The following is an 11,009-nucleotide window of genomic DNA, read 5'->3' as shown; positions in this document are numbered from 1 at the left end:
GGAAGAAGCCAAAGCATGGATCCAAACCTAAGACTGGGTGCTTTTATTGCAAGGGACGAACACTGGAAGCGAAACTGCCCCAAGTACTTAGCGGACAAGAAGGCCGGGGACACCAAAGGTATATGTGATATACATGTTATTGATGTGTACCTTACCAGTACTCGTAGTAGCTCCTGGGTATTTGATACCGGTGCGGTTGCTCATATTTCTAACTCAAAACAGAAGCTGCGGAATGAACGAAGACTAGCGAAGGACGAGGTGACAATGCGCGTAAGCAAAAAATGAAAAGCCCAAAAAAAAGAAAAAAACCAGATAAAACCGAGAAAGAACAAAGAACAAAGTATAGCAAATAAAAAAATGGAAGAAAACCGATGAAGAAAAAAAAATGGAAGAAAAAAAAAGAGAAAAACCCGAAACAATCATTGATTGTTTTTTTTTGTTGTTGGTAGCTTAACAAGCTGTCCGCTTGGTAAAACCCGAAACAATCACAACGACGATTGAACCGACCGACCGAACGCACAACCGAGAAACACGCTACTGGGCCAGTCCATACGTGTGGATGCTTCAGGCGAGGCCCATTAGTCCATAAGTGCAGACGGGCTTTCATTTATAGAAAAATGACAAAATGGGAGTGACAGTGGCCCCAAAACAATACGAGGGCCCAAAAATCTGCGACCACTAGATTTACTCCCCGTACCCCGTGCTCCCCGTCCGATGGCTGTGCCGCCCGTTACGTGTTCGCGCGCGAGCCACCACCCCTCCACTCCCCATCTCACCCTCCTCTCTAATCCGCCATGGCTCTCGCTTCCACCTCCCCTCTTGCCGCCACCGCCGCTCGACCTAAGGCTTCCGCTCCCCTCACGCGCTGTCGTTCAGGCCGCCTACAACGCATCTCCTGCCAGGCGACCACCGACCGCCCCCGCGGCGGCAATGCGTCGAACACGTCGCCGGCGCCGCCGAGGTGGCGCGTAGCGGTCTCTGCAGCTCTCGCGGCCGCCGTAGTCGCAGCGATGCCTGCCCACGCAGATCTGAACAAGTACGAGGCGGATCAGAGGGGCGAGTTTGGCATCGGCTCAGCCGCGCAGTTCGGCAATGCGGACCTCAAGTACCACGCGCCACCTGCATCTTTCCGTCTCTTGTTCGTTCCTGCTCGTTTTACTGCACTGGGTTGCTGATGCTGTCCTCTTCTGTGGTTTTTGCAGAAACACTGTGCATGTTAACGAAAACTTCAGGTTGGTTTCTAGTAAAAATATTTTTTTTAGAAGAACAGGGAGCCTTCCCCGGTTCCATTATATTAATGAAACCAAATTCAGTTCAGATTCAGTTATTACATAAGCTCACTAAGAAGAGCAGTTCAGAAAGAAAAACGATGGCTTTAAGCCAGTACAAAGGTAAATCAACCGGATCACAGGCACTGCTTAGCATCAGATGCAGATCAGCTCATGGGATGCCTTGCGCACTTTCAGTGGCGGTGCAGTCACCGCCTGAGGGGACAAGGCAGCCACCAGTGTTGAGGTTGGGCTCGACATCGATGCAGCTTCTGAGCGCTTCTTGGAGGGGGACGGGAAGCCCACTGCGTCGTCGGAGATCTTCAGCTTGTCCCATGGAGTCACCAACGGGGCTCCAGCGAGCTTCATGATCAGCCACCGATCATCAGTGGTTGTCTCAGATTGGTCGCTAGGTGTGTCGTGAAGGCCTCCAGCCTTTCTGCTGCCCCATCCGAGGACAGGATCACCCAGTTCTTGATGGTTTTTAGAATCAGCCTCATCACCTGTTTAATGGATGTCCACATGGTGTTATTGAAAATCATAGAGTTCCTATATTTCCAAATACACCAAAGTACAACAACATTAGTTGTGTTGAGAGCAGAGTGCTTTTTGTTGGCAATCCAGAGTCTGGCCACTGATTCGAAATCAGTTCCAGTATCCACCCCGAAGTGATTTGAGACCAGAGGCCAGATCTGTCTAGAGACCACACAGTCAAAAAACAAATGCGAGCATGTTTCAGCCTCAGAGCAGAACACACACTCAAGCGGCTTAATAATCTGTCTTTTCCTGAGGTTATCCCTGGTCATTAGCTTGTTGTTGGCAAGGAGCCACAGGAAGACATGGATTTTGGTGGAATTTTTAGCTTCCACACCGAAGGTATAAAGACTGGTTGCACCCCCCTAAAATTAATCACATGGTAAAGTGAGCTAGTGGAGTAAACCCCCCTGTTCTCTAACTGCCAGACAAGGGCATCAGTTTCATTGGTAAGGGTCAGACTACTGGTTATCTCCACTAACTGATACCATTGTTCCATGAGTCTATCATCAAAATTCCTTCTAAAAGTAAGCCTAAGTTGCGTACCATCCCAAACTTCCCTGACACTATTGGTTTGTTCATTACAAATTGAGTAGATAGGCCAGAATTGCACTGCCAGTGGGGAGGTACCAAACCAGGTGTCTTCCCAAAACCTAACTTTTTCACCCGACCCAACTTTCCACCTATAACCAAGTTTTAGTGCTTGGATAATGGTTTTCAGCCCCTTCCAGAATCTGGAGGCACTGGGGGATAGGTTAGGAGCAAAAATATTAATCTTACCAGACATGTACTTGTGATCAAAGATCATTTTCCATGGTTTTCCTTCACTCTCATAGTATCTCTTCACCCAGGAACCTAGTAAACACAAGTTGACATCTTGGAGGTTTGGGATTCCCAAGCCTCCAAATTCTTTCTTCATACACACCATTTTCCAGTTGGCAAGATGAAGTTTCCTATGGCCTTCAAAATCATTCCACAAACAGTTAAATTTATCTGTATAAGTTAGTATTCGTAGATGCCTCTATGTCAAGTTCTGCTGCTTACAGGTAGTACATACTTGTGCACCCCAAATATGACATTCTTGTTTTTTTTAGATACTGTATTCTATAAAATGGTATTTCAAGCTATCTAGCTCAATCTTATATCGCCATGCTTGTGTTGTCGGTGGAAAGTCACATTCTTTAGACCTTTGAGCCTAGGTGGATGATGCATTCTGAAACATTGGTGATTGGTTTGTCCGTCTTGCCAATTCGTCTGTCCTTCTTGTATATGTTAAGATCTCTCTGTATAAAGTTTGCTTATAATGGAGGAAGGGCGGTCCTAATGTTCAACCAAATTAACTGTAAGTCTGCATCAAAATACAAATGGTGTGCATTTACATGCATGTTCGAGAAAAACAATATAATCTGCAGCAATAAGCTGTGTTTAGTGGAACAATGTAGCTGTTATTGTGATGCTTATCTTAACTTTTTTTGTCAGCATGGTTAACTGAAATAATACTCCCTCCGTTCAAAAATAAATGTCGTGGTTTTAGTTCTAATTTGAACTGAAACCATGACACTTATTTTGGAACAGAGGGAGTAGTAGATTTTTCTATTCATCATTTTGCCTTTACCTAAGACATTAGTTATTAATGTAGGCGGGCGAACTTCACATCTGCTGATATGAGGGAATCAGATTTTAGTGGTTCCACATTCAATGGTGCCTATATGGAAAAGGCTGTTGCTTTCAGAGCAAATTTCACAGGCAAGAGTAGTAACACCTTTTCATCTCTTGGAGATGTTAGCCGTCCTCGCAAATGCTATGATACCTGATGTGTGCAATGTCCTCAGTCCACATAATTAATTACCTTCCTTTAGTCATCAGTGGTCCTCTGATGTGCCTTATCTGGGAGACCACTACAATAGAGATATTTTACATCACTCTAGCTACTACACTTACAAGCAACTCCACTATTTCTTCTGAGTATAAACTCAGCGAAGGAATCTAACTACGAAGTTCATTGTCTTTTTTTGGTTCCAAGTTGAATCACTATGGTACTAACAAAGCTTTAGCTACTGGCAGTGGAAAGTTATAGTAGAATTCTCTGTGACTTTTACCCTAGTGGTTTTGACTGCAATCAATATTGGCACGTGGTACTTAAATCTTCTCATATGGATATTCATGAAATGATTTTTACTATACTGCTGTTTTGGTTTCGTGCAGGTGCAGATTTGAGTGACACTTTAATGGATCGCATGGTAAAACCAGAATGGTTTCTTTACCTTGATCATGCTTGTTTTAATTCATGTAACCATACATGTAGCGCATACTGTCATGTTCCTGTAGACTGTATGTGTTTATGTGTTCTGCAGAAATAAATTGCTATGCCAACCTTAATATTTCGATCAATGTATTCTATTTTCTTTAGTAATGAACTACTATGATGATAACACTGCTTAATAATTTAAGGCAAGACAAGATGTCATAGTAAGAACCCAATTTGTTGGTGCCAGCTCTATACTATTGACTTGTTCTGTTTGTGTCATTCATGCATGAAAATTTAACAGCACAGAAATATCTAATTATCTGAATGATGAAATAGAACAGAAGACTGAAATAAATGTTACTCCCTCCGATCCAAAAGAAGTCTCGCAGTTTTGAACTTGTTCAGTTCAAAACTGCGACACTTTTTATGGATCGGAGGTTTCCCAACCATTTCCTGTTCAAAATAAAGAAATATAGAAGACTGATGAAATGGGAACTTTTGTATCGGAAACTACAACTGGTTGATGATGTAGTTGCTAACTAAGAAAGTCAATGTGATCATATGTCTTTTCCGCTTCTATATATATGTATGAGGTGCTCTGGAGCATGCTGCTTTGCCATCTCTTCAGTTCTCATGTGTTGTCTTTTTTATCTGTCTGCATTTCTTGGTTATGATATTCAAGTGTATACGAGTGTCTTGAGAGTCTAGTAATGAATAGTCAGACGAGTCCAGCCGTAAACTTCTAAGGTTTTAACATTAACAATCAGGAGAGTTAATGTGTAACGAAGGTTCAAATTCTTGACATGGTTCATCTCCAAAATAAGATTCTTACAGCAGAAATCCTACACTGATCAGGATGGCCAAAATAACCCAATTTGTCCTTGCTATGTTCAGTAGCCATAGTCAAGCATAGACATCAATCCTCATTGACTGGTTTTTGCTAGAAAACTATGGAAAAATGTTCTTGGGTAGCCTCTGTAATAGCAATTTGAACATCGAGTTCTCATCCACTGAATGCTTGGAAATATGCTCTAGGAAAATGCGGAACAAGCAATAAAATAGTTTCAAATTGCATTATCTTACTCTTGATTAAATAAGCTCACGGGGAGAAACCTTCAAACATTGATCACCAAGAAAGTGACTTAAACTCCTTCGCCTTTCTCATAAAGCAGGATGCCAACCACTGACACAGAGCATTCAACAGTCCAAAGTTGCTGTTAAGGCGTTAGCCTCTTGTCGAGTGGACTACAGTGATTGTTCTCTTGTGCTGCTGCCTGGCATCAGTATATTTTAATTTTATCTCTTTGTACATAAAAATGCCGTTTCCAATGTTAATGATTATGCATTTATCCTGCCAATATTTTCAAGAACAAAAAATAGTTTCACACAAGAGTGGACACTTTATCTCCTGTTGCACATTGCCCAGTGGATTCATATTGATCTAGATGCTTTTACAAAATAAGGAGTAAGCGTGCCATTGTATTCATTTGTGCATGTGCAGAATTTGTCCTTGGGATTGTGAAAAAAAAGAGTAGTGAAGCATATATTTTGGCCAGAGCAGTCAGAGATTCTTATGTGCTTCTAGTGCTATGTATGCATGCATATGCATCGTCAGACTCGCAAATGTGAAGTCAAGTTCAGTGATCCATTCACTGATGATGGCTACTGGAGCCTTTGATCCTGTTTTGATTGCAATAGGGATAGTTGTCTAAATAAATAATTCCATGGCAGATTTACCTTTAAGCAAAGTTTTGAACATTGAATTATTATGGACAGGTTCTCAATGAAGCTAATCTCACAAATGCTGTGCTTTCACGGACCGTCCTTACACGTAGTGATCTCGGTGGAGCAACCATTGAAGGTGCTGACTTCAGTGATGCTGTTATTGACCTACCACAGAAACTGGTACATATTTTGCTTTGACCCCAGTATTATCGCATAATTCTGCCATGTAGGTTTATGATCTTAAACAACATTTGTAAATTTCATGATTCCATGATACAGTTTAGCACTTCAATTTTTTCAGATGCATCTTTCCTTTCGTTCCTGCTTTCAAGTGTTACAATCATTTATGCTTTACGAATTCTTACTATTGGATTGGTGTGTCTAGTTTGTAAGAGCTGGCCCATAAACTGTGAACAAAAGCTGCACTTTGTAGAAAGAAGAAAATAAATAAATTGTTCTCATGTCCACTGAGTAATAAAGTCAATTCTGAATGCACTATTCGAATATATTGTTCCGTATTTAGAATCTCCATCAAACCATGATATACCAAAGGATCACCCTACTCTGGTGATCTTCAGGGTCCATCTTCAATGTTTTCGTGACTTGTCTTTCTATAGCTATAGGCACACAAATAGAAAATGCCGATTCTGATAATTCTCCACTGTAGGCTTTGTGCAAATATGCAAGCGGGACCAATCCTGTAACTGGAGTCAGCACCCGGAAAAGCCTTGGATGTGGCAACAGTCGCCGGAACGCATATGGGAGCCCTTCCTCCCCTCTTTTAAGTGCCCCGCCACCTAAACTTCTGGACCGTGATGGTTTCTGTGATGAAGCTAGTGGTTTGTGTGATGCGAAGTGAACGAGGATTGATCCGGTATACGGTAAAAGTTGAGCACTAATGTTGTATATATATGGAAAATTTGAAGATTGGGTGAAAGATAAAGCAGAATGGATCAGAAATTCAGAGAATCCAGCCGTTCCATCTTCTTTTCTCCATGTTGTGACATTATTGCGACGGAATCAGTTAAACTAGGGAATCTTCCGGAAAGAGGTAAACTGGGGAATGTAGATAAAGTATTGTCACTGAATAAATATTTGATACCTTGTGTAAACTATGTACATGTATCATGACATATTATACACACCTGTCACTAAAAAAAAGTGCCTATTGCTTCATTCTCAAGTGCATCCTAGCTATCTTACCAGAGGAGTATTTTTTTTTGTCAATAAATAAACTTTCCATTCCATTTGAATGAATTGGGAGATACATGATACATATATAGAGTTGATAAAACATTGTCGGTGCATCGGCAGTGACCTTAGCTGCCGTTTTGTGTGATGGACTGCACAAAATAGATGTCCATCAACAGCTTGACTATTTTCACAAAATGGTCAAGTCAGTCACGGAAGCCCCTTGGCCTCAGCTTTCGGCTACCTTATTAGCATCAGGTCCAGAGACCTGATACCAAATACTAATAGATACTACTACATAACCACTTCGGTTACATATTTATTATTGTATATATATGTGTGTGTGCATATATATACCATGATAAATCATGGCATACAATGGCCGGCTATATTTGTACACTATATCAGATCTGGATTGTATAAATTGTGTAGGGTGTCCAATGGAGTTGTGCTTGCTTGTGCATGCTATTTCCACAGATGAGCCGAGCCTCCGCCGGAGCCGCCGGCAGACGTTGAAGCGTAGTCCAAGGCCTGATCATGCTTGTTCTCAACCTGGAACACCTGCATAGCCGGATTGGGGTGAGTGGCCTGCTCCTTGGGATTGGTACCGTCATGACTGAACAGCTGAGACGCGACGAACTTGTCGAGGAGCCTCCAGTCCGTGGCCGACGAGTCACCGGTGTAAAGTGCATGGTCCATCGGCGGTTGATGCGCTGCGAACCTGGAGGCTCCGTCGTGCGCAAGGGGGTGGTTGCTGATTGACGATGGTACGCTGCTGCTGCTGCCGTGGCCAATGTAGGCTGTAGGCTTGGGGCTCTCCAGAAGAGGAAGCTGTTGCATGAAGGCCTCCTGCGGCAGGAGGTGATGGTACTCCAGCTCTGGCTTGCAGTGGTACAGATGCTGCTGCTGCTGCGGCTGGCTGTGGTACGCCGCCAAGTTCTGGTGCTGGTACCCGAGCTGCCTCGGCGAGTCGAGATCCGGCATGAACCCACCGCCAGCGCCATGGTCGTCGAACCAGCAAGGCGAGTTCATATCTGCCATCCTCCGCACCGTTGCGACTCGCTTCTTGAACACCCGGCAGACCACCCATCCTTCCTCCTGAAGGATCAAACCAGCAATATCCATGGTTAGCAAGTGAAATGCATACAGGTAAGGATGGAGCGATGAATAATTACATACGGGCGTGGCTCCGTTCTCGTTGGTCTCGAGGCGGTACTCATGCATGATCCAGTCCGACTTCTGGCCGTTGGGCGCACGGCCCTTGTAGAAGACGAGCGTCTTCCTCATCCCGACGAGGCAGTTGTTGGTGTAGATGGGTTTGTCCCTCCCCGTCGCCTTCCAGAACCCCGCGCTCGTCGCCCTGTTGGTGCGGGTGCCCGTTGGGTACTTCTTGTCCTTGTGGCTGAAGAAGTACCAGTCGTTCTGCTCCTCCATACCGATCTTGCACTTGTCTGCTTTGACAAAAAAATTCCATTAATTGGCGCACGGTCGATCGACCGATGACTTCGGTTTGTGTCAATGCATGTTTGCATGGGCTGACAAACATATGCTGATTATTAGTTAGTTACCTTGGAGATCCCATGGCTCGATTTTGTACAAATCAACGTCCTTTATGACGTCCAGGTCAATCTTCTTTGATGCCACCTTCTTCCTCAAGTAATAATCAACGAGCTCCTCGTCAGTAGGATGAAACCGGAAACCCGGTGGAACATGGGAGAAAGTGTCCATTTTATTCCGCTATCGGTGTGACTACATCACAAAGAAAATAAAACAGTAATAAGATTAAATTGCACATACAAGATCTTCTGAATTAATAATATACTAGTATAAGAGTGCCTGTTAAATACACTGCTTTCTCACAAATTTTCAAGCAGGAAGCTCAACCTAGGGCGCATGGTATATCAAAACAAAACAAAATAAACAAAAATGAGATGTTTCAGTTGTAGTCCCTCACAAAACAAAACAAATGTTCTTTTTAGTTAGCTTCTTATGTATTTCCTTGTGAAAAATGTTGCTTTGTACCCAAGCTTGGTAGATGGGCACACTATCTGTATATTTCGTTTACAACTGGATGAGAAGCTTTTGTTCCATTTCAATGGGATTGATGATATTTCAGGAAAAAGCAAGCAATCATGACAGTAGATAAAAAGTGTCATACTTTCATCACATACACGATAACTTGATTAATTCAATGTCTTGCCAGATTACTTTTGTGTCAAGGAAGCTAAGATTTGTGAACACACACATGTACGTATGGAACTTTCAGCTTACTCGCAAAAAAAAAGTATGGAACTTTCAGGCCAAAGATATGGTAGATGATCGAGCTAGCGTATGAACACTATATGATGCTTCGAACAATATTTGTACGGTATGACACGGATGTAATATGGAAACACAAAAAAAAAGGCTAAACAAGATATACAATATCCATTTTGGCACTGAAAATCTTAAGTCTCCTTCCCAGCTGGTGAGGATTTCTTTTTATATGAAACTAACAAAGGTACTACATAAAATAACAAGTATTTTCAGCGGACAATGAAATTAAACCCCTTCACAGAACAAGAACGACATGTACGAGGGGAGGGGGGGGGGGGGGGGTCTATAGAGAAGCAACAAAATAAAAATAAAATGTACAGGTGGACTGGATATACAGTTTATAACAGGTTGGAAATAAGTGCATCCTAGCTGAATCCATGTGTGGGACTAATTAGGATCAACCGAATGTGTTCTACTCGAGCGAAGACTCCGTATGTATGCGGCACTACCATCGGTCCACAATAAGTCAATATAACAAGCGCCAATGATACAGAAACACTAATTTGGAAATCTGCAACTGATGAGAACATGTAGAGGAGATAATCAATAATGCAAGGAGGGTACTGCATGAATGCATGTTAATTAATTAGAAAACCATGCAAGCCGGTTGAGAGAGAGAGAGAGAGAGAGAGAGGATCTTACATATTGCACTAGAGGAAGAACAGAAGCCTGATCAGCGGCAGCGCAGGCCCCAACCTATCAGAGCACGGTCTTTGCAGTTCCTTCGTGTAGTAGCGCCTAGCAGAGAACCAACTTAATCAGTTGGCAATCTCTTTCACGTACTCTCGGTCGATCCCAAGAGAGAGAAAGAGCAGCCGCTCTTTACCCAATGAGTGCCACAAGCGCCCGAATTTATACACAGGCCGCACCGCCCTCGCGTACACAGCACAGGGCGCGCAAGAGAAGGCAGCTAGATAAGAAGAATATATAGAAGATATAGGGTCTATAGCTCCTCTTACCACACCAACTCGTAGCTAGCTAGCTATAGGCAGCTTGGGCTTGATCACGCAGTTGAAGCTATATAGGCACGCACGCCCCCGGGCTGGCTGTGTCGTCTCGCTTTCGCCGGGGAGGAGGGGGAGAGGGACACGCACGGATGGGACACCGACCGGCGGAAAGTCCGGATGGATTGCGGGCAAAGTCTGGCTAAAATCCGGGGAGCCCTGGATCTCCTGGTGCCCTTTCCCAATTGGCCACCCCGCGCCCGCGCCTTTCTCCACCGTAACCGCCACCACCTCCACCCGCCACCAACAGCGACCGCCCGCTACGGCCTACGGCGCCGCCCGTCCGAGGCTGGCTTGGCGCCCTCGCCCGGCTCTCTCGCTCGTGCTGGCGTGTATGTGTCTCTCTCAGTCAGTCTCAGATGTGGCCGGCCGGAGAGGATGGAGGAGAGGTGGAGGGGGTGGAGTGGAGTGAAATGTAACGGGGGCTACGGGGTTGCCTCCCATATATATGGTGGCGTTCTAGAGGGCCGGCCCACTGCCAGTCACTGGAATTGTAAATGGGAGCTGGAGTCAGGAACACTACAACTGTCTCTCACTAGCTACAACTAATCTTTCTCTCTCTCTCTCTCTCTGAAATGTCACATGCACCAAATAGAGCACGTAGCATAGCAGCAGTCCCAGGGTGGAGGCGTGGAGCTTATTTCAAATCACTCAAATTAGAGCATGCTTGGATACGTTTTAGTCCCATGACTAAAAGTAGTGGGACTAAAACTTGCTAGTCTC

The 11,009-nt window shown here is 44.1% G+C and overlaps 2 protein-coding genes across 2 annotated transcripts; one reads left to right on the top strand and one right to left on the bottom strand.

Moving 5' to 3' along the window:
- Positions 1-716: 716 nt before the first annotated feature.
- On the top strand, positions 717-6,951 carry LOC123137789 (thylakoid lumenal protein TL20.3, chloroplastic). The gene is made up of 6 exons (XM_044557635.1): positions 717-1,105; positions 1,203-1,232; positions 3,442-3,548; positions 4,008-4,042; positions 5,827-5,955; positions 6,443-6,951. Exons 1-6 carry the CDS (start codon positions 795-797, stop codon positions 6,632-6,634), a joined length of 804 nt encoding a protein of 267 aa, XP_044413570.1. The 5' UTR covers positions 717-794; the 3' UTR covers positions 6,635-6,951.
- A 112-nt stretch (positions 6,952-7,063) lies between these two features.
- On the bottom strand, positions 7,064-10,675 carry LOC123137788 (NAC domain-containing protein 7). The gene is made up of 4 exons (XM_044557634.1): positions 9,925-10,675; positions 8,535-8,715; positions 8,146-8,417; positions 7,064-8,064 (listed from the first exon to the last, which is right to left on the bottom strand). Exons 2-4 carry the CDS (start codon positions 8,692-8,694, stop codon positions 7,432-7,434), a joined length of 1,065 nt encoding a protein of 354 aa, XP_044413569.1. The 5' UTR covers positions 8,695-8,715; positions 9,925-10,675; the 3' UTR covers positions 7,064-7,431.
- Between the last annotated feature and the right edge of the window lie 334 nt (positions 10,676-11,009).

This window comes from Triticum aestivum, chromosome 6B (assembly GCF_018294505.1).
Source record: "Triticum aestivum cultivar Chinese Spring chromosome 6B, IWGSC CS RefSeq v2.1, whole genome shotgun sequence".
Classification (NCBI taxonomy): domain Eukaryota; kingdom Viridiplantae; phylum Streptophyta; class Magnoliopsida; order Poales; family Poaceae; genus Triticum; species Triticum aestivum.
This window is presented reverse-complemented; position numbering and strand designations above follow the sequence as displayed.

Coding starts and splice junctions, on each gene's coding strand:
- LOC123137789 (XM_044557635.1), top strand. CDS start 795: ATGGCTCTCGCTTCCACCTCCCCTCTTGCCGCCACCGCCGCTCGACCT. Junction 3,549..4,007: donor TTTCAGAGCAAATTTCACAG/GCAAGAGTAGTA, acceptor GGTTTCGTGCAG/GTGCAGATTTGAGTGACACT. Junction 4,043..5,826: donor ACACTTTAATGGATCGCATG/GTAAAACCAGAA, acceptor TATTATGGACAG/GTTCTCAATGAAGCTAATCT.
- LOC123137788 (XM_044557634.1), bottom strand. CDS start 8,694: ATGGACACTTTCTCCCATGTTCCACCGGGTTTCCGGTTTCATCCTACT. Junction 8,418..8,534: donor CGAGCCATGGGATCTCCAAG/GTAACTAACTAA, acceptor TTGTCAAAGCAG/ACAAGTGCAAGATCGGTATG. Junction 8,065..8,145: donor ACGAGAACGGAGCCACGCCC/GTATGTAATTAT, acceptor TTGATCCTTCAG/GAGGAAGGATGGGTGGTCTG.